The sequence below is a fragment of the Podarcis raffonei genome, chromosome 2 (assembly GCF_027172205.1).
Source record: "Podarcis raffonei isolate rPodRaf1 chromosome 2, rPodRaf1.pri, whole genome shotgun sequence".
In the NCBI taxonomy this organism is placed as follows: Eukaryota; Metazoa; Chordata; class Lepidosauria; order Squamata; family Lacertidae; genus Podarcis; species Podarcis raffonei.
The window spans coordinates 66,648,189-66,674,548 of record NC_070603.1 but is presented as its reverse complement, the minus strand read 5'-3'; the positions used below and the strand labels follow the sequence as shown (position 1 = coordinate 66,674,548).

General features: G+C 40.9%; 1 protein-coding gene across 3 annotated transcripts in view; it reads right to left on the bottom strand.

The window, feature by feature from the left end:
- The window catches only part of SGCD (sarcoglycan delta), a 375,983-nt gene that overhangs the window by 162,944 nt on the left and 186,679 nt on the right, over positions 1 to 26,360 (bottom strand). For 2 of the 3 annotated variants that reach the window (XM_053377106.1, XM_053377104.1), the window contains one exon: positions 810 to 995. In XM_053377106.1, coding sequence (XP_053233081.1) covers positions 810 to 995 — 186 coding nt within the window. Of the gene's footprint in view, positions 1 to 809; positions 996 to 10,465; positions 11,086 to 26,360 lie in introns of those variants that run through there. The other variant, XM_053377105.1, reaches the window with a different exon arrangement.

The window sequence follows — 26,360 nt, the reverse complement described above, 5'->3', positions numbered from 1 at the left end:
TATTGCAGGAGTTTACTGTGGGTTTATCTCTTCAGTGAGGATGAAGTGCAATTCATCATTTTAAACAATATCCCACTGGTTTCCACAACAAGATAGGTGACCTGATCTGCCCTTCAGTAGAAAGAAGGGAAGTGAAAGGAAAGGGAGCAGATGCACTACAATACAACTATTCAGGTGAGAGTCTTCTACAAAGAAACAAAAAACCCAACACTGCTACTTCTCATAAACCAACCAATGAAAATCACCTTTACAGATTAGCGATAGGAATGTATTCTCTTCTTCCTGAGGAAGTTTCATGCTCTTAAACAATGAACTGATTTTATTGTTTGATTCTCTGGGGAACAGTGTGTAGAGTAGTTTGTATTTAAAGCTGAATGACAACACACTCCATTCTCTTCCACTGCATACAGTATCATACTTCCTTTTAAGAACAAAAGTAAAACTTGTTTCATGCACCTTTCAGGTCATGTTTGCCTGGAAAAACCAATACCTGTTAGAAAGGAAAGTTATTTATACCAAGTTTCTTCTCTGCAATAAGCCTTGGCATATGGGCAGATTTTAAGATTGTTTCTATATGGTCAGAGGAAGATAGATAACAGTAACTTTCCCTATGCTGGCAACTAGGATTTGCAGTTTTTGAATACGTAATATGCAGATATTTGGAAACTGAAACAGCTACGCTTTCTACATTTTCCTCCAGCGTTCGATTATTCTGATATGGTGGACTCATGTGTGTACTTGGGACCCCAAAACCTTACAGCACTGCAGCTGTATGTGCTAACACTTCAAATGTAGCATCCTCTACTTACAATTGTGAAGTTCATAACCTTGAGAATCCAGATGGTCATAGCAAGGTTCACCAGAATTAAAATCATTAGGAGTAGCACAAAGAAATAGAGGCACCTCTTGCGCCAGCCATAAATCCCCACTTTGTATACATGGGGTCCTTCTGAGCTCTGCATGGTGCTTCTGTGTGCGTACTGTTCCTGAGGCATCTGTGGAGAAAACACAACCAAACATAAAAAGGTATAAGTTAAGCTGCAGGATAAATACAGACAATTAGGAGACTATGCTCATACATTGTAAAGGATTTTGAAAATACCTGCTGGATAAAATGTCTCTCTCTAGTTTGTTGTTGTATTATCCCTCAGTTTATTTTATATACAGTTAATTATAATGCAGGTATATTATATACATTTCAAATCACAGAGAAATTTCCCATAAAAAACCTCATCTGAAATGTATTTCTTAGCAGCTCCAGGTTTTTGCAAGGCGGGCACTCTAGGGCTCCTCAAAATCCTAAGGGGGAAATTTTGCATGCATTTTGCAAAAGGAGTTGAGTTCAGCACTTTGTTTTGAGGATGCAATATTACTTCTCTGAGGCTTTAATTCACACAAAAAAATCATATCAAATAAAATTATTCCTGGCACAGAGGAATGGTACTTGGGATTCTTTCCCTGAAGCAATCTTAGTACGCAATGTTTCTCTAGCCACTCATACACACTCATATTTTTTGGTTCTTAAATGAGAGCGTTTGCCATGCTTCTATTGGTGCAATGACACTGTTGAGCAGCAGAAACATGGTGGTTAAAATTCTTTAAAAGAGAGGGAAGAGGGGAAAGGGAGAGGGAGCAGGGAAAGGCAGAGTCAAGGATTACAGATGGTCTTCATTTTCCATGAGAATTTGTGTAGTGTGGTGCCTGAGAACCTATGGATGTATACACATTAAAACACAGCTAGGTTATTCGTTTTCTCAATTTGGGTCGAAGCTGATTCAAGGAAAATGCATCAAAATACAGCATTTCATAAGGAATGGCAGGATAGATATTGATTGTATAGCTACCACGTTGATATACAAATAGTTTATGAAAATATCAGTATACACAACCATGCGACAAGATTACACAGGCACAACTCATTAAATGTACCCTGTGTGTTATTGTAGCAGGCAGTTAGTAAGCATATGCTGCAAACAGATCTTCACACATGCAATAATAAATGCTGCGTGGACCATGTTTTGCTTTCTTCCCTACCTACCCTTGGAGATCAGCATCACAGCTGGTCTAAGACATGGGCTCTAACACAGCAGCAAAGACCTACAGTACATAATGATGAAATACTGTACTGGACAAAACCAGCTCTGTTTGAATAGCTATGTATTTCAAGGGACGTCTACACATAATGATTTAATATTATTTCCACATATCAGGGAATATTGGGAATGGGCCAGCTATGGATTTCTAATAGGATTCTCAGTACCTTATCGAGTACAATTATTATAATTCTTTGGTGAAAGCCAAGACAGTGAAAATAGTATAAAACCTACATAATGTGTTTTTGGCCTACAACTCCCATGATCCCTAGCTAACAGGACCAGTGGTCAGGGATGATGGGAGCTGTAGGCCAAAAACATCTGGGGACCCAAGGTTGAGAAAGGCTGCTTCTGAGTCTGGAAGAGAGAGAATGCTATTACTTGCATATCATAGTTCACTTGAATCTATATGAATGTTTAACTGCCTGTTTCTTATCACTGCTTAATACTTTTTTAAATAGCAGATAGGAATGTTTGCTGAACAAAACATGTGCTGCACAAAACCCTTCTGATTAGTTTACAACAATTCCACACAACTTCTCCTTCAACAGCCATTTCTTATAGAAATAGGTAAGAAGGATGAAACTAAGGTGTTTAAAATCCCTGCATGATGACTTGTTTGAAGCATGCATTGCAATTAGATGGTCTAAATGCCAGATAAGAAGCCTAAAGCACTGGGAAATGTTGATTTCTTGATTTCAGGAATCTGGCTGCACTACAAATGGCAAAAAAAGATTTTCTTATTTGAAAGGCATATAAAATTAGCCAGCAATGCATATTTGCTACTGTGAGTTTGAAGTGTTCACCTGCTTATATATATGTAAGTAGTATACGATGGGTTGTATCCATGCAGAAGGAATTCCCTGCTCTCTTCTCCCAACTGCAGCCCCTAAGCCAAGCTTCCTCAAACTCAGCCCTCCAGATGTTTTGAGACTACAATTCCCATCATCCCTGACCACTGGTCCTGCTAGCTAGGGATCATGGGAGTTGTAGGCCAAAAACATCTGGAGGGCCGAGTTTGAGGAAGCCTGCCCTAAGCCTTCCAACACATTATCTCCTGAGCATAAAGGAGTTCTCAGGAAATGCTTTGGATGTGGCAAAGTGGGGGCTGCAGTGGGAGGGGAACTTGTGGACAATCAGGGGAAAACATCATTGCTTCTTTCACACATTTTGTATGGAACAGCCAAGTAACATTTTTGTCTCTTTCCATGCACTTGACACTAGCACTCCTTTTGAGCATGTAATATTTGGAAGGGGCAGATTCCATTCATCAGTGGACAAGATGGTTGCTAGAATTTTCCCATTCCTATCACTTGAGACACTGCAGAAGGGAGTGAGGAGCACAAAAATCAATCAATCATCAATCAATCAATCAATCAATCAATCAATCAATCATATATGGTAGTGGACCACCAGTTGACTGCCACTGCAACTAAGAAATGGATTTTAGCTTCTCAGAAGTCCTTATTTCATAGCAATTATCTAGATTGCTACCCTTAAGTGTATCTTTAAAGCATTTTAAATATTCAAATGTATGCACATTTAAACTGGTAATTTTTTTTTACTGAAGAAATGTCAGGCAAATTAATAATCTTAAAATTAGCTGAGTAAACAAGATTTTGGTCTTTACTTTTCCAGAGTGGGCTCATCCTATGTCGTTTTCCTTCCTGAGAGTAGAATGCAAAAGGGTTTTGCCTGTCATTCTCTGGACTGAATGTTTTCAACAGTTCATTTTAGGGGGTCGTGCAATATTCAGCACAGACAGACTTGCCTATGAGTTTCTTGAGCAACCTTGAGCAAGCTGAGTTGTCAAGGTTTGTTAAACACTGATGCTCATAGGTCATCTCCAAGAAATAATAGAATTAGAACTAAGGTGCGATTTGCCTCAATGCCTAAAGCACTCCAAATAGCTTACATCCATAAGCCCCTGTGATCTATATCTATGAGCCCCATATTACTATGCCCAGTGGAAGGCTAAAACTTACCTAAGGCCATCAAGTGAGCTCCTGGGTGAGTGCATTTCACCCACTTTGCTGCCTGTTAGATACATGCTGATATGGTTCCCTGAGTTGATGGAACATGCTGAATGCCAGGAAATAATGAATTCATCCCATTGCAACAGTGTGATGGGAGCAAAGTTATCAGAGCAACATCTCAAAAGTAAAGGGTACATTAGAGCTGTGACATCTGAAACAAATGACATCCATTCTGTTCTCTGGAAGGGTGATGTGTGGAAATAAGGGCAGTCATTAATTTTCATGGGGCTGTGATATATATAGAAGGAGGGACAGCCCTTTAAGCTGAGTGGAAGAAATATCTACAACACTCAGTGGAGATCTATAATACCTCAACTTTCATCAACCAAATCAAAACCACATATATGGAACTCGTTCAGTTATGTTTTTACTAGACATCTACAGCTGAGCAGGCCCTTGTTGCTATGCAATAAAGCTATGTAACACACACACACACACGCTGCTTAGCAGAAGAGAGCAGTGAGACGTAAAGGCACTTCAACCATAAAACTTAAGAGAATAAAGTTGTCTTGAAATGGTGGCTAATGGTTAACTGAGCAGTTGTCATACGGTTTTCACTTCGGAGAGTATTCCACAACTGGGGTACCATCACAGATAAGGCCCTCTCTCTCTCTCATTACCAGCCTAATCTCCCAAAGCAGAGGTGATCTGCAATTGGTCCTCTAACAATAATTGCAAAGAAAAGCCATATTTATAGGTCACCCTTTAGATACTTCTCCTAATCTATACAGTGTTTTATGGGTCAAAACCAGGACCTTTGATTCAGATATAAAACAAACTGGAAACAAGTGAAGATTTTTCCAATACTGATGAGACATAACCTAATCAGAAGTGCCAGTCATTAATCTGGTGGCTATATGGTTGTTCCTTGGTTGTTGAGGGACGCGGGTGGCGCTGTGGGTAAAACCTCAGCTCCTAGGACTTGCCGATCGCACGGTCGGTGGTTCGAATCCCCACGGCGGGGTGCGCTCCCATTGCTCGGTCCCAGCGCCTGCCAACCTAGCAGTTCGAAAGCACCCCCGGGTGCAAGTAGATAAATAGGGACCGCTTACTAGCGGGAAGGTAAACGGCGTTTCCGTGTGCGGCTCTGCCTCGCCAGGGTAGCTTCGTCACGCTGGCCACGTGACCCGGAAGTGTCTGCGGACAGCGCTGGCTCCCGGCCTATAGAGTGAGATGAGCGCACAACCCTAGAGTCTGTCAAGACTGGCCCGTACGGGCAGGGGTACCTTTACCTTTACCTTGGTTGTTGAACTTAATCCATTCTGAGAGTCCGTTCAACTCCTGGAATCCTTTGAAAACCAAGGCGCGGCTTCCGATTGGCTGCAGGAGCTTCTTGCACTCAATTGGAAGCTGTGGAAGCTGCGTCGGACATTCAGCTTCCGAAAAACGTTCGCAAACCGGAACACTCACTTTTGTGGCGTTCGGGAGCCAAAATGTCCGAGTACCAAGGCGTTTGAGAACAAAGGTACGACTGTATTCAGAAATAGCTGAACTTTTAAGTAGTGTTGTATGAGTCTTGAAGTTTCCAAACTGTTAACAGTATATGGCCAATAGGAATTCAATGCCATGGGCCACATGTCACTGTTTCAAGACAACCCATAATTTGCTGATACCATGTGACTGTTTAATCATGAGCTTCCACCTTGAAGTAATGGTACAAGTGTAGAAACTGTGGCAAGCAACTAGAGAAAATGGCAAGTGAATGAAACCTGCCTGCTTCTGAAGAGTTGCTTTATTCCTCATGTTCCGAAACCAAAGGATTCCTTGCCATCCTCCTATCAATAGTATACCTCTCTTCTTAGTTGTCATTGTATTATATTAAAAACATTTTCAGTTTTGACTCAAATGTGAATTGGTTTGCTTTTTTTTCATAATCCTGTTACACATCACCCCAATCTCTGAGTGGTGAGACACTCCTGGGGTTCAGAGCACTTTTCCAGGGTTCGGTTTCCTCAGAAATGAGGCTCAACAGAGACTGTGGTGTCTTTGGGATATATGGTTTTATTTACACATATATAAAACCTGAGCATATGATGGAAGGGCTCACAGCATTAACACCCCATCAGATTTTGTTTCTCCATTTGGTTTCTGGAGAAGACCCAAAGTTCAGTACAGAGCAAACATGTCTCAATTTCTCCAGCTTCTAGCTTGCTTCCAGCTCACCCACCCAACTCTGGCTATTGTTCTTCTGCCTACCAGCTAGGTGATGAAAGGCCCATCCATTTATTTCTATGGTTACCTATTTGGCTTGTAAATCAAAGTAGTTAACTAGCTAAGCAAAGTCATGACCTTAACAAACAAACTGGTTTGGCTGGTTACCTCTTACAGGTTCCCACTTTCCGACAGAATCACAGGTTTGGAAGGGGCACAGGATAGAATTCAGATAGAGCCCTCCTCCAAAAGAACTCATAACAATGCATTAGCAACTAGTACATAAAAGCTGTACATAAAAGTACGTTAAAGCTATGCTTTTCCCAGTAGTGAAGTATGGAAGTGAGAGCTGGACCATAAAGAAGGCTGATCGCTGAAGAATTGATGCTTTTGAATTATGGTGCTGGAGGAGACTCTTCAGAGTCCCATGGACTGCAAGAAGATCAAACCTCTCTATTCTGAAGGAAATCAGCCCTGAGTGCTCACTGGAAGGACAGATCGTGAAGCTGAGGCTCCAATATTTTGGCCACCTCATGAGAAGAGAAGACTCCCTGGAAAAGACCCTGATGTTGGGAAAGATGGAGGGCACAAGGAGAAGGGGACGACAGAGGATGAGATGGTTGGATAGTATTCTCGAAGCTACCAGCATGAGTTTGACTAAACTGCGGGAGGACAGAAGTGCCTGGCGTGCTCTGGTCCATGGGGCCATGAAAAGTCGGAAACGACTAAACAACAACAACAACAACAACAACATAAAAGCTGGAGGTGGCCAGCTTCTTCAGCATGACTGAGCAATTGGGAAATAAAGCCGTTTGGGGACTGGAAACTTGCTGGCTATGACTTCATCATCTCATTTCAACAGCTGGGGGTGGTGAGGAGCACTATAGTAAGACCCAAAGGATCATGGAGTATTTTCTTCCTGCTCCCTTTACTGGCACTAAGCTCTCAGCTGCATCATGGGACATAACCCTTGTAGCCTGTGCATAATCACAGAAGTTTCAGCAATTATATCCTGGTTCTCAATGGATGAAGCACCAGCTGGAGAGTGTGATTCTTGCACTCTTTTCACCTCACTAGCGTTCTTTGATGAAGGTAAGGATAAAAATACACGAGGGCTATGTTATAAGATTTTCTTTGATTTCAGAGCATAAATGTAATTCCTATACAATACACAATAACTTGCTTTTTTAACTAAACAATTGCTTTTCCAGTTCTCCTATGCAAATAGTAAAATCACAGCCAACCAGTCCTAATTTCAAACTATTTCAGTTCTAAACAATCTGTGTGTATCCAGGATAATATTTCCTTATCTCCTCCTGCTCTCAATTCTAATCCAAAGTACAGAAGAAAATGCTATGCCCAATTTAGGCAAATAATCTGCAACACACAAAAGTTATATTGGCACAGAGCAAACAAGAATGAAAGCAACTCTGCTCTAAACAAGATAAAATAAAACTGCAAGGAGCACAGGGAAATTGATTTAGTGGTCTGATTCAAATATATAAGAACATGGGCAAAGATCTACACTGATGGCATACTCCGTGTGCGTTTTAACTGGTGCATGTTTTTCTTCTCTTCCCCTGGCCCCTTTTCTAAAGGATAAGGAATAGTGGTGGTTAGTGCATCAAGAAACATTATAGAGACAAGAGGCCTAAAGAGCATTGCTAGACAGAAAAAAAATGAAGGTATTACTGTTATCCATAATCTCTTCAAAGTAGAACAGGAAAAATGTTAAGAGTTTACATCTTGACATATTTCTCAACAGTTCAACTTCTCAAAAGGAAGCTAAGCATCTAGAGACTGTGCTACTTTGAAAATTGAAGTGTTTCTCGTGGCCAAAGTTTCCCCCGCCTGGTCTAAAAGATTATCTCCTTCCACATCTTACATGGAGGCCGTCCTCTGCATCACAACATGCTTGCATGCTAGGTTAGTCAGGATATGCAACAGGGTACAAAGTCCGCACATGCACTGGATTACTGCTCTCTGGGATAGGAGTGAATTGGGTTGTGGTACCATTCCCATGAACTGTTTCTTTCCCACTCTTTTGCACAATACCATGAATGTATACAGCAGTGCAAACGCTGCATTTGAGCCACCTTAGAACATCCTGCTACCTGTACCTGAGCAACTAAGTGCTGTTTGGGCTTTGTTTAGCTCCCACCATAGCCTGAGATTCTTGAAAAAATGTTCTACAGTCATACCTCAGGTTACAGCTGCTTCAGGTTGCGTTTTTTTGGGTTGCGCATGCAACTAAATTGTGCTTTGTGCATGCGCAGAAGCACCGAATCGCAACCTGCACGTGCGCAGACGCGGATTGCAAACGCTGCGGGTTTCAAACATGCATCCCGCACGGATCACATTCGCAACCCGAGCGTCCACTGTACTAGGAAACACTCAGTTCTAGATATTCTGCTAGTGACCCGCTTGGTCCTTCTTTCGTTTTCATCTCTGTCCAGGCGTGCTTGATACAGCTTTGTATTTATTTTCATAAAGTTGATACACTGCTTGATTGCAAAAACAAACAAACAAAAAACCTCAAAGAGGTTTACGAAAAGATAAAGCAATAAAAAACGAATAACAATTTACAACCCTACTTCAAAACACACAAAAGTTAAAATACTAAAACAGATTAAAACTACCTCAACTTTCTAAGCATCAGGGTAGGCTTGTCTAAACAAGAATGTTTCTAGCAGGTGCCGAAAAATGCTTTTGTTACCTGACTTGGCTTCTGCCAACCTAGTCAGCCCATGCCCATTTTTTAATGTACATTGTAGTCTGATTTTACAGTCACCTACCTTCACCTCATGACTAAACCCACCAAGTTTACCCAGCTGCCAACCTTGATTCTTATCCAGACAGATTGTTGCCTCCTTTTCCAGTTTCCTGACAGCAACTTAAGTATTCTTCTCTATTGCTCTAACTCATGTAGGTAGTAAAATCTTTATCATTCTATCTCAGTCTGTTTTGTACTTGATCCTCCATGGAACCTCTACCCTAGCTCTGTACTGGGCTATCATTTTGTGCATTCATCATGATGGAGAGTATTAATATCTGCACGGGGTACAGAGAGAAGCAGCAGGCTTCAGTTTGTATCCCCTGACCTTACTGCTGCCAGCTAAAGCAACACATTTGGATTTTCTTTCCAGAGCATAGCTCAGTTAACTCACTTTTTTATTTTTAATGTCCTCCCATTTAAAAGAACAAGAAACACCCAGGACAAGGTGAGGGGAGATCTTTTACACATCCATACAAAATAAGCTTTTGTGTACTAGTCTGGCTGAGGTAAGGCAAATAAAAAAGGGATAAATGCTGTCTGACAATACAAGGACCCACGTACTTCTGACTTTTTCATGCTTCAAAAAACCTACTGTGCAGTTACTTTCAAATCACACACAAACATGCCAGGTAAGGTTCATTGGTCACTGCTGAGGAAAGGCACTGTACACTAAAACAAATGGCAATAAGACATACAATTGGTTGTCTCTCTCCTTCCTTAAAAGTTTCATGATTTATTTGAAAAAGAAACTTCATCAGGAAAGAAGTGGCAAGTGGAATGGAAGTATGTTACTTTTTTTAAAAAAAACCACTTATTCTTCAAGATACAGAAAAACTGCATATTGCAATGTGTTTCCTAGTATTTTACTCCAGTTTGGGCAAAATGAAGAGAAATAAACACAATAACTATAATACCAAGACAATATCCTTATATCTTACAAATGTGTACACCAAGCTATTTAGTCAAAGCTGCTTCGAAACTTCTCAGCAATAGCCTCAGTCTCCTATATGCCTCCTATATACGCATATATTACATCTGCATTTACTACAATTATGACAAACTATATATTAAACCATGGTATGGAACTTCATCGAGTTTGTAGTTATTCAGCCTTGATATATATTTAACAAGTGGCATTTCCACAAGGGGAGGAATAAGTTGGGAAATGCCTGTATAAGGAAGAGAGAAAAACACCAAAGCAGTTCTCCCTGTACGAGCAGAACTTAAGAAAAAAGTTAGGAAGGCGGCAAACCCTAATTATTATTATTTTGTTGTTTTGCAAACAGCCTGGCGGATTTCCAACTTCTCCTCCTTCCCTTTAATCAATGAACTGAGTACAAATAGTCCCTTCTACATCAGAACAAAGGAACAGAAATGCCTAGCTTGGAGAAAGAACAATAGCTTCTTACCTCTCTCTGTCAGAAGTCAGAGGAAACTGCTGGGTCCAGGGACTCTAGCAGGGGTGTGGGGGAAAGATGCAGTGTTGCCTTCAGAGCTGCACGAGGCCTACCCTGCGTTTAGAAGCTGTCCCTGTCAGATTTTCCAACAGCAGAACTGTGGCCAAGTCCCTGCCCATGCCTGAAGAATTTCCTGAACAGCATTCCCGTTCTTTCTCTAACTGCTTTGAAACCACACTCTGTCTTTTACTTCAATAAGGCTTTGTCAGGCCAAGTTACAGCTACTGGTCTGGCTCCAGATATCAATTGAAAACACATGTGTTTTGCATTAAAGAGCCCCCTTCCCCACATACAATCACTCCTCTGCAATAAGCGCTGGAGCTCAAAATGTTTCGCATTTGGAACTATAATGCAAATCATTTCTGCAGCAACTGTGGACACTGGTAATATTTTGGCTTCGACGAGGGGAGTTTTATTGCCTTTGCCGCTTGTGTATCAAAGATCCCAAGATAAAATTAAGGCAACTTTCTCAATCTCACGAAACCTAGTAAGGAAAGGAATTCAGATTTCTATTCAGTGCCAGCCTCCCTTTACCTATGCTGCTGTCTCATTTTAATTTCAGTTGCGAAAAGGGAAGGCGTATTTTTAGAATCTCTAGGCTCTGCTCAGCACATTGCTGCTGTATTCTAATATTGACATGCACGGCTGTAAGCTGCAGATGCTAAAAATACTACAATTATGTCTGAGCTCTCTCACTCTTTTTTACCCTGACAGTCCCTCAAATACACACACACAAAATCCTACGTGTGTGTGTGTGTGTGTGTGTGAGTGAGAGAGAGAGAGAGAGAGAGAGAGAGAGAGAGAGATTGTCCCGTTTGTCAGAATGAGTCCCAGTTCTTGATACTTTTCATTTCCAGATGATATCATGGATTATGATGCCAAATAGCTTTCGCTGCTTAAGATGTCATGAAATTGACATGTGTTTGTGCAGGGGGATAACAAGTAACAATCAAACCAACAGAAACAGAGTTCTGTCTGCCCCCTTCACACCTCTTCTATTAAGTGCCACCAATTTGGGGGGCAGGGGTGGGGGAGGAGGGAGGGAGGAGCAGCAGAGTTGTCAAGGTAACCATACAGAAAGGAAATCCTTTACAGGAAATAATGTTTGTTTTAAAAAAAAGTTAGAGGAAATCAATCTCAAATAGGTCATTTTTATTTTGGTCAATCCATTTTCTTTTTACTCCTAAATATGTCCTTTCACGCTTCCCCAAAAGAGTTATTAGAAAATGTTAAATGGAATTTGCCCCTATAGCTTCATGAGCTCTTAAACAGCAAGTTGTTGTTCTTAAGAGCATGCATGCTACGTATGAGTGTGTAGCCTAGTATTTTGGTTCAGTGGGCTCGTGCAAAACATCTCCATGTTCGTTGTGCTTACAGGAAGCTGGAGAGTAAAATCTTCCTTCAACTAGAGGTGGGAGGTCAATTCTGTTCAACTTTATTTTGCACTCTTTCATATTAAAGCAGCTCAACTTCTTTTTCTACCGTTTGATTATTTTTTTAAGTCTACCCTTCTACTTCTGCCTGTCACTGTCATATATTGTTCCATGTCTTCATTAGTTTATATGATTGGGAATAGTGTGGAGAAAATGGATAGGGAGTTTTTCTCCATCTCTCATAATAAACCAAAAATCATCCAACAAAGCTTGAACCTGAAACTGTTCTTAACCTGAAGCACCACTTTAGCTAATGGGGCCTCCTGCTGCCGCTGCGCCGCCACTGCACGATTTCTGTTCCCATCCTGAAGCAAAGTTCTTAACCCGAGGTAATATTTCTGGGTTAGCGGAGTCTGTAACCTGAAGCGTAAGTAACCTGAGGTACCACTGTATAGTAAAGGCTTCCACTAACATGAAAAGGGTTTAAAGGGATTAGGCAAACTCAAGCAGACAGAGTGCTGTTGAGTTATGCCCTGCATAGGGACTTCCCATAGGTTTCTGGTTGGCCAATTCCAGAGCAAAATGCAGGATTAGATGGGTCTGAAACAAGGGCCTTCTTAGATTTTCATGAATTTCCAGAATTTCAGACTTCCAGCTGTATCTGGAGACACCAAGGACTAAACCCTAAACCTTTTGAAAGCTACATATATGTTCTACCTCTAGGCTATGGCTCCTCCCCCAGTCTTTTATCCTTTCCTTCCTTGACTTATAGTTTCCTTCTCTCTTTTTGATCCCTTCCTTGGCTTATATGTGCTTCAATCATTATTAACTGCACTTCCTAGTGTCGGGTCTGATGGCCTGCACTCCATCCAGCCTGATTCTTCTCAATCCAGTCATCCCATTGTACACTGTCACTTTCTTCTCTTCTACTTTTTCCTCTTGCTGTCTTTCCATATTCAGATACTATTTTAATTCTGACCTTCTAAGCATCATGTGATTGCAAGGGAGAAAACGAATTTAACCATCAATGCTAAAAGTGATTCATCCACCACACCCAAACATTCAGTACAGACACTGCTTATCCTGTCACCCTATTTAAACTGAATCTTTGTACAAGAGCCAAGCCAGTAACATAAAATGAAACCAAATCAAACATGTTATGTACGAGGAGAGCAAGATATAATGATGAAATGCAGTCAGATATATTTTCAGTTTCAGGAACTGACTGATAGCAAAAAGAGAGAGAGAGAGAGAGAGAGTGAGTTTGTGTTTGTGTGTGTGTGTGAAGCATGGAACGAACAGTTATGGGACACTATCTCTGCAGCAGGATGAGTCTACATGGAGAAGTCTCCTTACTACAGAAATAAATTGGCTTGCCAAGTACATCATTCTGAGCATGAAGAGCATTTCAATGTCAATGTGAAGGATCTCATGTTTGAATGCTTCCCCATGTAGAGACACTCTGCACATATTTGCTGATGGACTGGTCATCTGAATAATCCAAAAGAGACCAAGAAATATTTTCAAAGTGTTTGCAATGAGAAAAAAAGCAAGCACAAATGGGGAGAAATCTGAAAGAATAGCTGGGTGAACTGAGTCCTAGGAAGGCTACCAACTTGTCTAGCATGCAGAAGCAGAAGAGGAAACAGAAGGTGCCCTTCAGAAAACCAAGGATATTGCAGTGCAGTAAAAGCAACTGAGAAGAAACTTAATAACCTTTCAAATACAGAGTGTCAATGAGCTAAAACTGTGTCAGGCTCATGTTCTGTAAATAATGGGTGGTGGTGGTGGTGGTATTTTTTGTGGAGAGAGGCTCAGAACTCACAGGGTTAAGAAGTTCTGAGTGACGTCTCACATTTTGAGGCGTGGTTTAGAAGACTGAGGGGAGGGTTTTACTGCGTCTCTCAGTGTGTGTGTTTGCTCCGTCGAGAGAGCAGCAGCCATGAGTGCATTGTCGCCAGGCAGGAGATTTATAGCTGTTGTGTTTTGCTAAGGAATAAAGACTTTAAAAGATAAGGAGACTGCTGCGTCCAGTCTGAGTTATTACCACACAAACGACGTTCCTGCTTCTGTTCCGCTGTGTTTACGTACTGCTGGAGTCGAAGGTCTCTTGGGGAAGATCAAAGCCGGGCAGAGGAAGTGTGCCGGACCCCCAGACATGGCTCAGGTTTCGGAAGATTTTTGTGTATTAGACTTGGTGGTTTGAATCATAACAAGTTGGATAAATTTCTCCTAGTATGCTCTTTCTTTGCTATGAGCACTTTATCTAGTCAACACTAATCCTTTATAAAGGTTAATCTTAGAGCATTTACAATATTGGGTACTCCTAAACCACCTTTGCTATTTTTTAAGGGGTGGTGGCATTTCCGTGCACTGCTCTGGTTCGCCAGAAGTGGCTTAGTCATGCTGGCCACATAACCCGGAAGCTGTCTGTGGACAAACGCTGGCTCCCTTGGCCTATAGAGTGAGATGAGCGCCACAACCCCAGAGTCGTTCACGACTGGACCTAATGGTCAGGGGTACCTTTACCTTTAAACCATCTTTGCTATTTTTAAAGAGGTGGTAGTGGTTGTGAAGTACTTTATTACCTACCCTTGATGAAATCTTTGGGCCATGGATTATTTTCATCATTAACTCTGCCAGCTATACAGTATTGTGCAGTCACGTCCAAGTGCAATATTGATGAACAGAAACGATATTTGTGGTAAGATGTTCATTTTAACTTTAGCTATCTTGCTGAGCCAGGATAATGTATATGTTGACAATTTTCCCATAAGTTTTCAGATACAGCCAGCAATTCCCTGTGTTTATATTCTGTTAAGTCGTTGAAGTTCATGGTTTACCCAATACCCAAGTTCATGGTTTCTTAGTTCATGTGTAACCTGCTAAACACCATCAGTTGCCTTCAGGTTTCAGAAGGCATATTGACTGTGAACCATTTGGACTTACTCAGGTTTACAATAAAGCAGAATGTATTGCAAAATAAGTAACTTCCCATTCAAGCTAAATTCCAGAAATACCTTTATTATTTCTAACTGATATTGTAATTGGTTCTAGAAAAAAATGGGAAATAAATTGTTATTCTTGCACAAAAATTGTTATATTTTTACTTGTGCATTGGTGTGTTTTACAATAAAAAAGCAAGAGAAGATTGTTTCAACTAATAAGTTTAACTCCAAGTATACTTCTATTTCTACATATACCTGTATAGAGCGTTTAAATAATCCTGCAATAATTGATTCAAGCTGGCATGCCAGTATAGGGAGTACAGTATAATGGTTCAGCAGATACTACCGCTCTGAAATTAGTTTTGCTTTTATTGTTGTGTGTATGTTTGTTTATATGAGAAGGAATTGTGTTTGATATTGACTGAACAGCAGTACAGAATCAGAGAATCTTAACCAGAGGGTCTCTGAAGGTTAAAGTTTATGATAAACAGCTAAATAGAAATTGTTTTCCCCACTTTCATATTTCATCTGTGAGTTTTTAAAAGAAAACAGAAGACCTCACCATGCCAGTATAAGGAGGAGTTAGACAACTGGCTTGTTTATTGCAGTGAAGATACAGTGCCTCCTTGCCCTTTGCCACTTCTGTGGTGGCGAGTAACATTAAGAATTATCTATGTCAATCTTGTACCTCAAGGAGTAAATTCTACTCATGAATAAGTTATCCACAAAGATCACATTTTATCTACACTGTGCTGTAGAATTTGCCCCAGAACTCTGCCCCTGCCAATCTCAGCCCTTACCCAACTAATTAGCCAGATGGCTTCTATCATTTGCAGGCTCTTCTCAGAAATAATTCAAGACTTCCAGGCTAACAGAGCTTATGATTAGGTAAAATAAAAATTGCTCCTTTTCATTTCTCAGGCAAACTTAATGTTAACTACCTTGAATGACTTTTAAACTACCTGGGCTGTAATTTTTGAGGCCGCATTACCATTCTGAAAGAAAATCATATGCAATATGGCAGGTGTTTAATGAGAAAGGGGTGGGGGGGGAGAGAAACATGATTTGTGGTATGAATGGCTTCCTCCAGGTTTTTATTCCAAACGGGGTCTGCCTTAAACCCACAAAAATAAAATGTACCGAGGATATGCTTGCATATTATGCAGATGTGTGAGCTGATATTCCCTTGGCAAGGTCAGTAATGAATTCTCCATTAAATCTTAATGTGTCCACATTTGTTACCCTTATCTGAGCAACTCTCGCTTTTGTTCACTGACAATGCAAGTTGCATGCTGCTGCTCTACAAGCTTCATCCTAATATACTGCCCTGATGAAGGAAAATTGCCACCTCAGCCTGAAATGATGTTCAGTTGGAGCAAAAGGTTGAGCTTCCTTGCTGTTTTACTGTGATCTTATCAACACAGAAAGGTGATTTATCAAAATAATAATAATGATGGCGCGGTTGTTGGTCAACTCAAACCTGGCTGTTATGAACCGCATGCCCATTCATTTCTTGTCATCATCATCATGTTTAACTCTGTTTAGGATACAAAGCATAACATGTGTCAACTGGTGACGTGTTATTTTTGTTTTAAAACACCGGGTACATAATCTGACACATCTGAACTGAGCCCATGTGCAGCGTATCACAAAACAATTTTAATAAGCTCATTAGCAAGATGCTTGTAGTACAGTATGTAACCAAAGAGTCCAGCCAGAAAAGCACTGTGTCTATGGACAAACAGCACTGAGGATAATAAATGCTATGTTAAGGAACTGAGGGAGGGTCATGTTTACATCTTCAGAAACTGCCATGGAAACCACAATTTTTATTCAGTATCCATTCAATCAGAGCAGACATGACCTCAGCACTGTCCGTCTTATCCAGGAAGGAAATGCAACCTTAGATTTGTATTGTACCTATACTGTATTATACCTATATTGTGCAGGATGTTTTCATTTTTGTAGTCTTCCCTTCACAAACTCCAAATGGCCTGAGTGTACAATTCAAGAACATAGGACGTTGCCTTATACCACGTCAGACCATGGTCCACCTAACACAGCATTGTGTTCACTGAGTCCATGGTTTCAGACAGTCTTTGCTAGCCCAACCTGAAGATGATCGGGGTTGAACACAGGAGTTTTTGCATATGTACACCAAAAGGTGGCTTGTTTTTTCATATTGCGCTTTTGCACATAGTGGTCTGCGATTGTATACACCTTTGCACAATAACAATCTAAAGTGGCAGCTACAACCTGTGTTGTTTCTACACACAGATTTTCATATTTTCAAACTAGTGTGCAGCTGTGTTCTTTATGCTCTTTCTTCACCTCTCTGTAGTTAGTGTTTAAACAAAACTTTCTTTCCTTTTTACTTTTTTGTAGTCCAAGGGACTGGAAACTAATGAGTTGATATACTGATATACAGCAATGACAAACCTAGACAGCATCTTAAAAAGCAGAGACATCACCTTGCCAACAAAGGTCCGTATAGTTAAAGCCATGGTTTTCCCAGTAGTGATGTATGGAAGTGAGAGCTGGACCATAAAGAAGGCTGATCGCCGAAGAATTGATGCTTTTGAATTATGGTGCTGGAGGAGACTCTTGAGAGTCCCATGGACTGCAAGAAGATCAAACCTCTCCATTCTGAAGGAAATCAGCCCTGAGTGCTCATTCGAAGGACAGATCGTGAAGCTGAGGCTCCAGTACTTTGGCCACCTCATGAGAAGAGAAGACTCCCTGGAAAAGACCCTGATGTTGGGAAAGATAGAGGGCACAAGGAGAAGAGGACGACGGAGGACGAGATGGTTGGACAGTGTTCTCGAACCTACAAACATGAGTTTGACCAAACTGCAGGAGGCAGTGGAAGACAGGAGTGCCTGGCGTGCTCTGGCTCATGGGGTCACGAAGAGTCGGACACGACTAAACGACTCAACAACAACATACTGATATACAGAGAATATATATCAAGTACAGGTATACAGAGGTGGCTAAGTTACTCTGCTGTTTCCTGTTCTACCTATTTCATTCACAGATACGTTAAACATGGTGAGAGACAGTGGCACAGCCCTACAATGTCAGTAGATCTGCCCCAATAGGTGGCGACCTGGGAAAGTGTTCTCTGTGTACACATGATGGCAGCAAGCACTTGAGAAGCACATTCTTGGTACAAAGCAGGTTATAAATGTTCCAGCAGAAGGTGCTTTAGATTTGCAGACAGTGTGGGACAGAGACGACATGGAGATGATATTGAGTGTACAGTAAGGTTACCAGATGTCCCCATTTCCTGGGGACAGTCCCCGGATTTACAAATCAGTCCCCATACAAAATCCATTGAAGTTGAAAAGTGTCCCTGGATTCATTGAAAAAATCTGGTAACCTTAGTGTACAGCACCCCCAAAAGGCACCTGCATTCAGCACTGAATAAGACATTATCACACAGTGTATTTTTCACCTAAGTGGTGAGAGGTTCTGCTATATAGGAGAGGGCAGATAGCAATAATTTTACAGCTGTTAAAAATATGTATTTTGGGAGCACCAAAGCACACACACAGGTAGAGAGTATGTGATTCTAAGAAGCATTTGTCCAGATATCTTAAATCAGAGCTCTATGGTAAAACCTTTCAGCAATTGTGTCAAACAGCAAATCAGACTAGTTAATCTACCTACCCTTGCTCCCATCTCCTATCCAGATCAGCATTTGTCAATGGATTTTGAATCAGAGTACATTTGGGAAGCTGATTTATAGCACTAATTGTCTATTAGTTAGATATCTGGTATCAAGGTAAACACCTATTGTCAACAGAATTGCACTAAACCACACAATCCCAACACCTTCTGTAAAAGGGGACCCTTTCCAATGTTAGTCTCGTCCTGCTCTTATCCCAAGCCTTCATATCTATTTAAGTCCCCCTTCTGCACTGATTTGAGGAGTTCAGAACCTCTTACATATTAGTCTAACAAGAATTTACAAATATGTGGTGCGACCCCGTTTAAGCAAGGGAGATATTATTGAGAAATATAATTGGTAGCACTTAGACACTCACCTTCCATTGCAATGCTAAGCAATACAGGAAGTGGGAGTAATTACAAGGTAGAGGAATATTAATCCTCTTGCCTTGCAACCACCTGTCTCATCTCACTCATTCCTGTAATGGGCTAGAAAGTGAAGGGGTGGGGTATTTACTTCTGGAGCCACTGTTATGCTAATTTAGCACTTCTTTCCAGAGATTTATCAGAAACCAAGCATGGGGTGTAAATTCTAAGTGGTGACTGGTTTCTCCAAGGCCTGATTGAAACACTGCAGACATTTTTTTGAAAGGAAGGGGGCATTACTGAACTTGCTACTGACAAGGTGTGTGTGTGTGAGAGAGAGAGAGAGAGGGAGGGACAGACAGACAGACAGACAGACAGACATTCTACAGAATCCGGTCTAAGTGGGTTTAAAGCTGTACTACATGACACTCACCACCAGGGGAGTATGTTGTCCTGTACTCAAAGGTTTCCAAATGCTAATACATTGCTGGAAATGACAGGCGGGAAAAATGCTCTTGGGCTCAGATCTTGCTTGTGGGTTTCCCATAGGAATCTGGCTAGCCACTGATAGAACAGAATGCTGGGCGGGCTATTGGCCTGATCCAATGTCTTTACATTCTTATGTTAACATTCTGTCCCCTTTCTTGCTTAGAAAAGCTACCAAATCAGTCTGTGTCTTCTAGTGATCCTAGTGTTTAGAAGCATAACAGCTTGACTCTGCCTTGTAGTGGTGAAATTGACTCAATTCTGTAAGTTACAGATTCCCTACAGTAAACCCATAAAAGGCTTGTGCCATTCTACACCATGGATATAAACCAACAGCTATCCTGAGTACAATTCTGATAAATAAACAAACAAACAAAGCTTAGATTTGCCATATGTGGTCAAAGTGGAAGGAGGTGCCTGTTGCAGTATATGGCCACTCTAAAGGTCAGAGCTCAAGAATTTCCACAGAAACCTATTATGAATGACAAATTAAACCACCATTTGGAAGAAGCAGCCCTCACATTCAACAAGCACTGAACAAGAATTCTTGCTCAGCTACAGTTCTGGCTATTCATGGCCTGAACAAATATATCACGGGACTACAATAACTTCAAAAATGCTGCTCCATTGAAGACTCAGAGAGGTTATAGCATTGCAGTTTCACAAAGAAGTGCAAAATGTTCTACTTCCTCACAGAAATAATGCAGGCACCAGTGGCCTTTAGAAGGAAGGTGAAATGGAATGTGTGGGGGGGGGGATTCCGAATATTTTCTAACAAACTTCTTACAGGTCCATTGTCTGACACACATGTACCTTCTCCAGCTATTCTTCCCCCGTAGCCTCTTTTCACTTGCCTATTTTTTATTATTCCATTGTAGAAATGCCTCTGCAAATCTTTCAAAGGTTAACAGGCCTGTCCAGAAAGCACAGGAACCAAGTCTCGGTACAGCCTATGAATTTTAATGATCCACATTACAACAAATGTGCTATTTTTATACCTGTTCGGTGTCTGCAATCAGAAATATCTCAGTAAATGTATAAAATATGACACAGACCAAGTGAAGAAACAATAACAGAACTGCACTACAGCCAGGCCACCATTAATAAGGGTAGACCACAGTGAAACTGGAAATGGAGCAGACCACAGGAATAATATAAGGAAAGTCATAAAAAGGATTCTAGAGAAGGACATGCATCCACAGGATACATACAGCAAGTAGAAATCTTGTGATGTTCTAGGTGAATGCACATGTTAGTTGAGCATCACATGCTTATAGTTGGCCACCTCTCGTGCCATCATGAGCTATGAAGAGAATTCTAACACTGATCTTCATCTGATCAGAAACCCGGGGAAGCAGACAAAGTTCTCCCAACAGATGATTAGAGTACCATATAGTTTTGGCACTTTGAGGGCATTCAGATGCGGCAAATATTAGTTGTTTATAATGCTAGTTCTTATATCCTGTTTTCCAGTGTTCCTTTCACACTGCTCCTGGGCTGATCACCTTCACCATGCACAAATATATGCCCCGAGTATTTGAGCTGAGTAATATATGTGTCAGTATTTGCCCTGACATAATTTTTCTAAGCAAATTTGAATTCTGATACAACAAAACCCAACACATTTAAAGCACATATCTTCTCCCAAAGAAGCCTGGGAATCATAGCTTACCCCTCACAGAGCTACAATTTCCAGCACCCTTAACAAACTACTGTTCCCAGAAGTCTATGGAGGATGTTATGTGCTTTAAATGTATGGTGTTGATATGATCTGGTTGCAATGACAACCTGAAGAAATCAGGCACATGGCTTTGCTGATTGTTAGACGGTATTACAATCTATAGATTCATTACAAATATTTCAATCACAAAGCTGCTCTGAATAGTCACCGATTTAGAAATTGCAGCAGTGCTTTGATTCGAAGTGCGCAAAGTGACAATGTGCTTGAATCTGAGAATGTGCTGTGAATGAAGTTTCCATGATGACAAAATATTTTGCTATTGCCAATTATTTCCAGCTTGTTAGCAGGGGTTTAAGCCTATCTTACTCATTAGATGAACACTCTAAGTACAAATAATCTGCCCGATTTGTATTTAATGGCTGTTTGTTAACATATAGTAGACAAATAATGAAAGCCAACCCTAAAAATTGTAAGTGATGGCTCTAGTCTAACTTCCCCGGGGAGGGAATTCCATAACCTGGGTGCCATTCACCAAAACGAAACCACTTTAGGATGTGGGATATGCAACAGGACCTTAGAAGAAGAACTCAACCTACAGGCTGGCTTATATGGGAGGGAATGATGTAGGGCAGCTCTGGTAAGAACTAGTACCTTGAATTGCCCCCCCCCAAAAAATGGGAAGCCAGCTCAATAGATACAAGACTGGTATAATATGGGTTAGACATATGTACTTGTGACAAGCCTGCTTGTCACATTTTCAGCAGCTGCAATTTCTGAACGTTCTCCAAGAGCAGTTCCACATAGAGCATGTTGCAGTAATCTAACTAGTTCCTATTTTCAAGGAACAAGATGAACAGTGGTAAAAAAAGCAGGGATGGAACCAAGAAGGTGAGAATTAGATGAAGCCTGTTCTGTTGAATATCAGAATCAATATGATGCAAGGCTCTTGTTCATTGAATAGAGACGTGGGGGATTTTTAAAATAGAAGCACTCTTTTTCTATGGAATGAGGATGTGACAGGAAATGCTTGCTCATACAAAAATCCTACCTGTTCTCCATGCCCAACAACAGAACAGGTAAATCCAGGCCTTATCTCAGACAAATCAGAGCTCCTTCATTTGGGTATTCTCAAGCCATGACCAGCATCACTTCAATTGCTAACCAGCATGCTTCTTCTCCTTGGAAGTTTATTTCTAATTAATGGCTAAGAGAAATCACAAGCTCCTGAATTTATATAACCTGCCTTTGGCACCGCTATGCATTTCCTGGTGGCTGCATATATGTTTATCATTTGCAGTACTGTAGGTTGCTAAGAGAGCTGGTAATCCCCCCCCCCCCAAAACTAGAATTGTTTCCTTTTAGGATCTCTGAAGCAGGCAAAATTCATCAGGAGCAGATTGTTCTAAGATTATTAGAAAAATGATAGTAACTATACAATACGGTGGTAGATGTCATAGTCTCATTGCTGAGCAACCACATGCAGAGCTCAGTGGAGTGGGAGGTCTGTCAACCAGAAGAGTCTATGACGTCTACTTGCCTGGAGTCAGAGTCAGCATCCAAAGTCAGGTCCAACCTAGGGTCAGGTCAGATGGTCTGGGCTGATGGAATTCAGTGATCAAGGGTTAAGATGTGCAGGAAGCAGCAAGGGAGGGCCAGGAACCACAAGCATTGTTACCAGCATCTGACTGCTGCTGGAAGCTCTGCTTAAGAAGGCTAAAGCCAGCTGGTTCTTATCAGTTCCCTCTCCTCTGTGTCCTTGCTGCAGGTGGAGTCACTCCCTCTTCTCCCCCTTCAGGCTGCTATTCAGCAGGTGAAGCTGACTCCTGGCCCATGGCAATATGGCACAAATAAATATATAAAGTCCCAGGTCCATTCACAACTTTGAAGAATGTCACGTCTTGGACAGCTACTATCAGTCAGTCAGCTAGCAGTACTCAGTATTGGTCTACTTGACCCAATGTTCTACTCCCTATAAGGGAAACTCAATCTATTGAATCCTTATCTCTTTCTTTTGCCAAATAGCTTTAATAAAATAGACGCTTCAATATAGAATTTAAATGTACCTAAAATGAACTTGATTATGCACTTCAAAACTTAAGGCAGCAGTTTCCAAACCTTTAAGGACTCATCTCACCCATATATGCCACAAGCACAGACCAGAGTGCACTTCAGTAAGTATGCCAATATAACTGTGAATATGTTAGCAACTGGCACCCAGCTAAACAGGCAAGGCAAATGTCATAACACATGTTTACATATTCACACTTTAATTTGTATCATTATCTGCCTGGGCATACCTCTTTATGCCTGATATGTTAAAACTGGCATCTTTGTCTTATGTCTTTGAATCCTAAAACCTTCAGTGGCATAATTTATACCAGTGGAACATCTGACAGCAACAGTGGTAAGGCAAAGAACTGTAATAGTGTGTTTAATGTACAGGCTCTCTTTTCAGTTTTTTAAACTTTCTTTTCTGCGGGAGGTCATGCTAGGATAATTAAAAAAGGAGATACAAAAGCACTATTAATTAAAGCATAGGTAGAAATTAATTATAGAATGAACCCAATGGTTTCCCCTGAAAGCTGATTTTGCAGATAGCATATCAAAAGCAAGTATGCCATGGGGAGATGAACTGACATGAAAAATATATAGAAGAGAGGAAAAAGACTTTCAATGGATATTTCTTTCAAGGGTTCGATTTCTTAGCTCAACTGGGGTTCCATTTCACGTCACAAAACTGCAATCTAGCAGCACATAGGCACCCATATAAAAAGCCAATTAATGTGTTGTCAAGAGAATATGTAGGATACCAAATCACAGTATTATCACATAATGTTGTGTATTTCAGTCACTGGAAGGAACAAATTCCATTTAATTTTTGTGGTACAGAAAAGAAAACTTTTGTCATTTCATTGTAAAAAATACTTCAACTGAATAAAGATAGTTAAAGTGGGAAGAAACTGTGAGTGATGGAGAGGAGATGAAAAAACCCATCACCTGAGACCATCTGGACACACCTCTGCCATCAGCACTCTGGGAGCCCTGCCATCCCTCTAGTCAAGTGAATGATGGAGAGAAGAGGAGACAGAAAAGGTGAAAGACCAGAAAAGGTAACCACCTGAATTGCTAGTAAGCCCATCCCTTTTGAGACAGATCTATAAATATCCTTGGCAAGTGATCGCCTTATCAAGCAAGGTTGACACTTAAGTGCATTGTCCCTCAAATATGGGCCTCTGCAGGTACTAAGGAAGATTATATTAGCTTTAAGCAAGGTTGATACACACAACAATGTGTATTTAAAAGATACACAAACCAAGTGGTTTACTGTCTTCAGAAGAATCTCCAAAGTCTGTTTGGAGGCTTTGAGGCCCCAAACCCACTCTTTATTCATAAGAGTCAAATATGTATTTGCTAGCACCCATAGAGAGCCGCCTTAGAAGAATACATTTAAATGTCAACTCTGTTTGATGTATCAGGGCAAATAGTTCTCTAGAAATATGGAGTCAGCTATGTTGCTAACAAACTAAGAACTAAGTTAATATTTGTGCAATTTGCAGAGAGTTAATGATTTAGGAACTGAAAGCTGGGCCCAGAAAATGTCCTGCATATTATACCAGATGCTGCAGCACTACTGAACGTAAGCAGGGTGTGGGCTCAGCAACCTGCATGGTAGACAGAAGGATAAGATCAGAATATACATTTTGATGGGGAAACTGACAAAAAATTGCTTTCTGTTTGCCTGTCACCGGCAGAAGACTCTGATGACTCCTTTCTGTGAATGAACGCTCCTTTCTTTTATCTATACCAGCTTGGATTCCATGTGTGGATGAAGATGCTGTTTTCAGAACGTTAAAAACAAATCCATAAATAAAATGCATTATGTGGTGGCGGGGGGAGGTGTATTTACAAGGGTTATACCTTTGATATCCTTGACATTTTCCACAGGGCTGTCATGGTCTAAGGCACATATCCGTACAGATTTTCTGTTTTTTCTCTTCTTCCCTCACTGCAACTGAGATTTACCCTTCCTGAATGGTACTCGTATGGGTATTTTCCCAACATTGTTATTTGGCATTCTTTCAGATAAGGAAGCTATGTTTGCTGGTTCTATGTTTATTTGACTGTTGGCATCCCATGATTTATTATGGGGACAGAGCGACACATCTTCTAGGTGATTAGTTTTTAGGTCCTTAAAAACAAAGAGTTCATGGTGGTTCCTCATGGGAGAAAAAATACTGGGAAATGTGCCTCCAGCAGAGACAATTCTATATAAGCAAAGTGTGTGTGTTGGCAGAATGTCATATTAACATAATTTCATGCATTTAAATTTCATAAGATGTTTGCAGAAAGTGAATAGCAAGGAAACTTTCAAAGGTCAGAATCTATGAGCTCTAACCTATTTGAAAAGATTGGGAAAAGGACAGATGTCTCATGACGGAAAGTGTCAGAAAGGGTTGACAGCACACTTAAACAATGAAATTCATTACTAGTGCTTTCTTGCCATCTTGAATATGATTCTTAACTATTGAAGAATGCTAACTCGGAAAACTTTTTAAAGTGTAACATTTCTTTACACAGAAGTAAGTCTCATTTGGGTCAGTGAGATTCATTCCCAGGTTGTAGGGTAAAGGATTATAGCCTAATGCAGTGGTTCCTAATTAGTGGTTCATGGACCTCAGAGGGTCCATGTAACCCACCCAGAGGGTTCATGGCACATACCTGTCAACTGTCCAGAACATCCTGTTTTGGGGTGCTGTGCGCTCTTGTGTGGATCATGTGTCTTGCATGGGAGAGCAACGCGGAAGACATGCATCCTGGTTTTGTGCTGGGGCATGTTGAAGAGTATGGTGGCACAATTCACATAACAAAAACTACCACAGAGATATCAACATTTTCAAAAGTAGGGGGTCCATGACTTGGCTTTTGAAAAACAGAGGGTCCACAGTACTTAGCTAATTGGGAGGCCTAAGATAATAAACTGCATATGATCACACTGTTATTTACTATACAATACTGTACGCAATCTATTGAGGTCAGTTGTGTGTGAGCTGAGCAGCTGACAGGTGGATCTGCAACTGAAGAACAGATGAGCCAAAGCTGTGACTAATGGAGAGAGAAAAAAATCTATTGGGCTCTTAGGCTCAGGTGTAAGGTAAAGGTAAAGGGACCCCTGACCGTTAGGTCCAGTTGCGGAGGACTCTGGGGTTGCGGCGTTCATCTCACTTTACTGGCCGAGGGAGCTGGCATATAGCTTCCGGGTCATGTGCAAATAAACCACATATCCTAAAGACACCCCAATTCCCGCTGTTCCTCATTCCAATGAA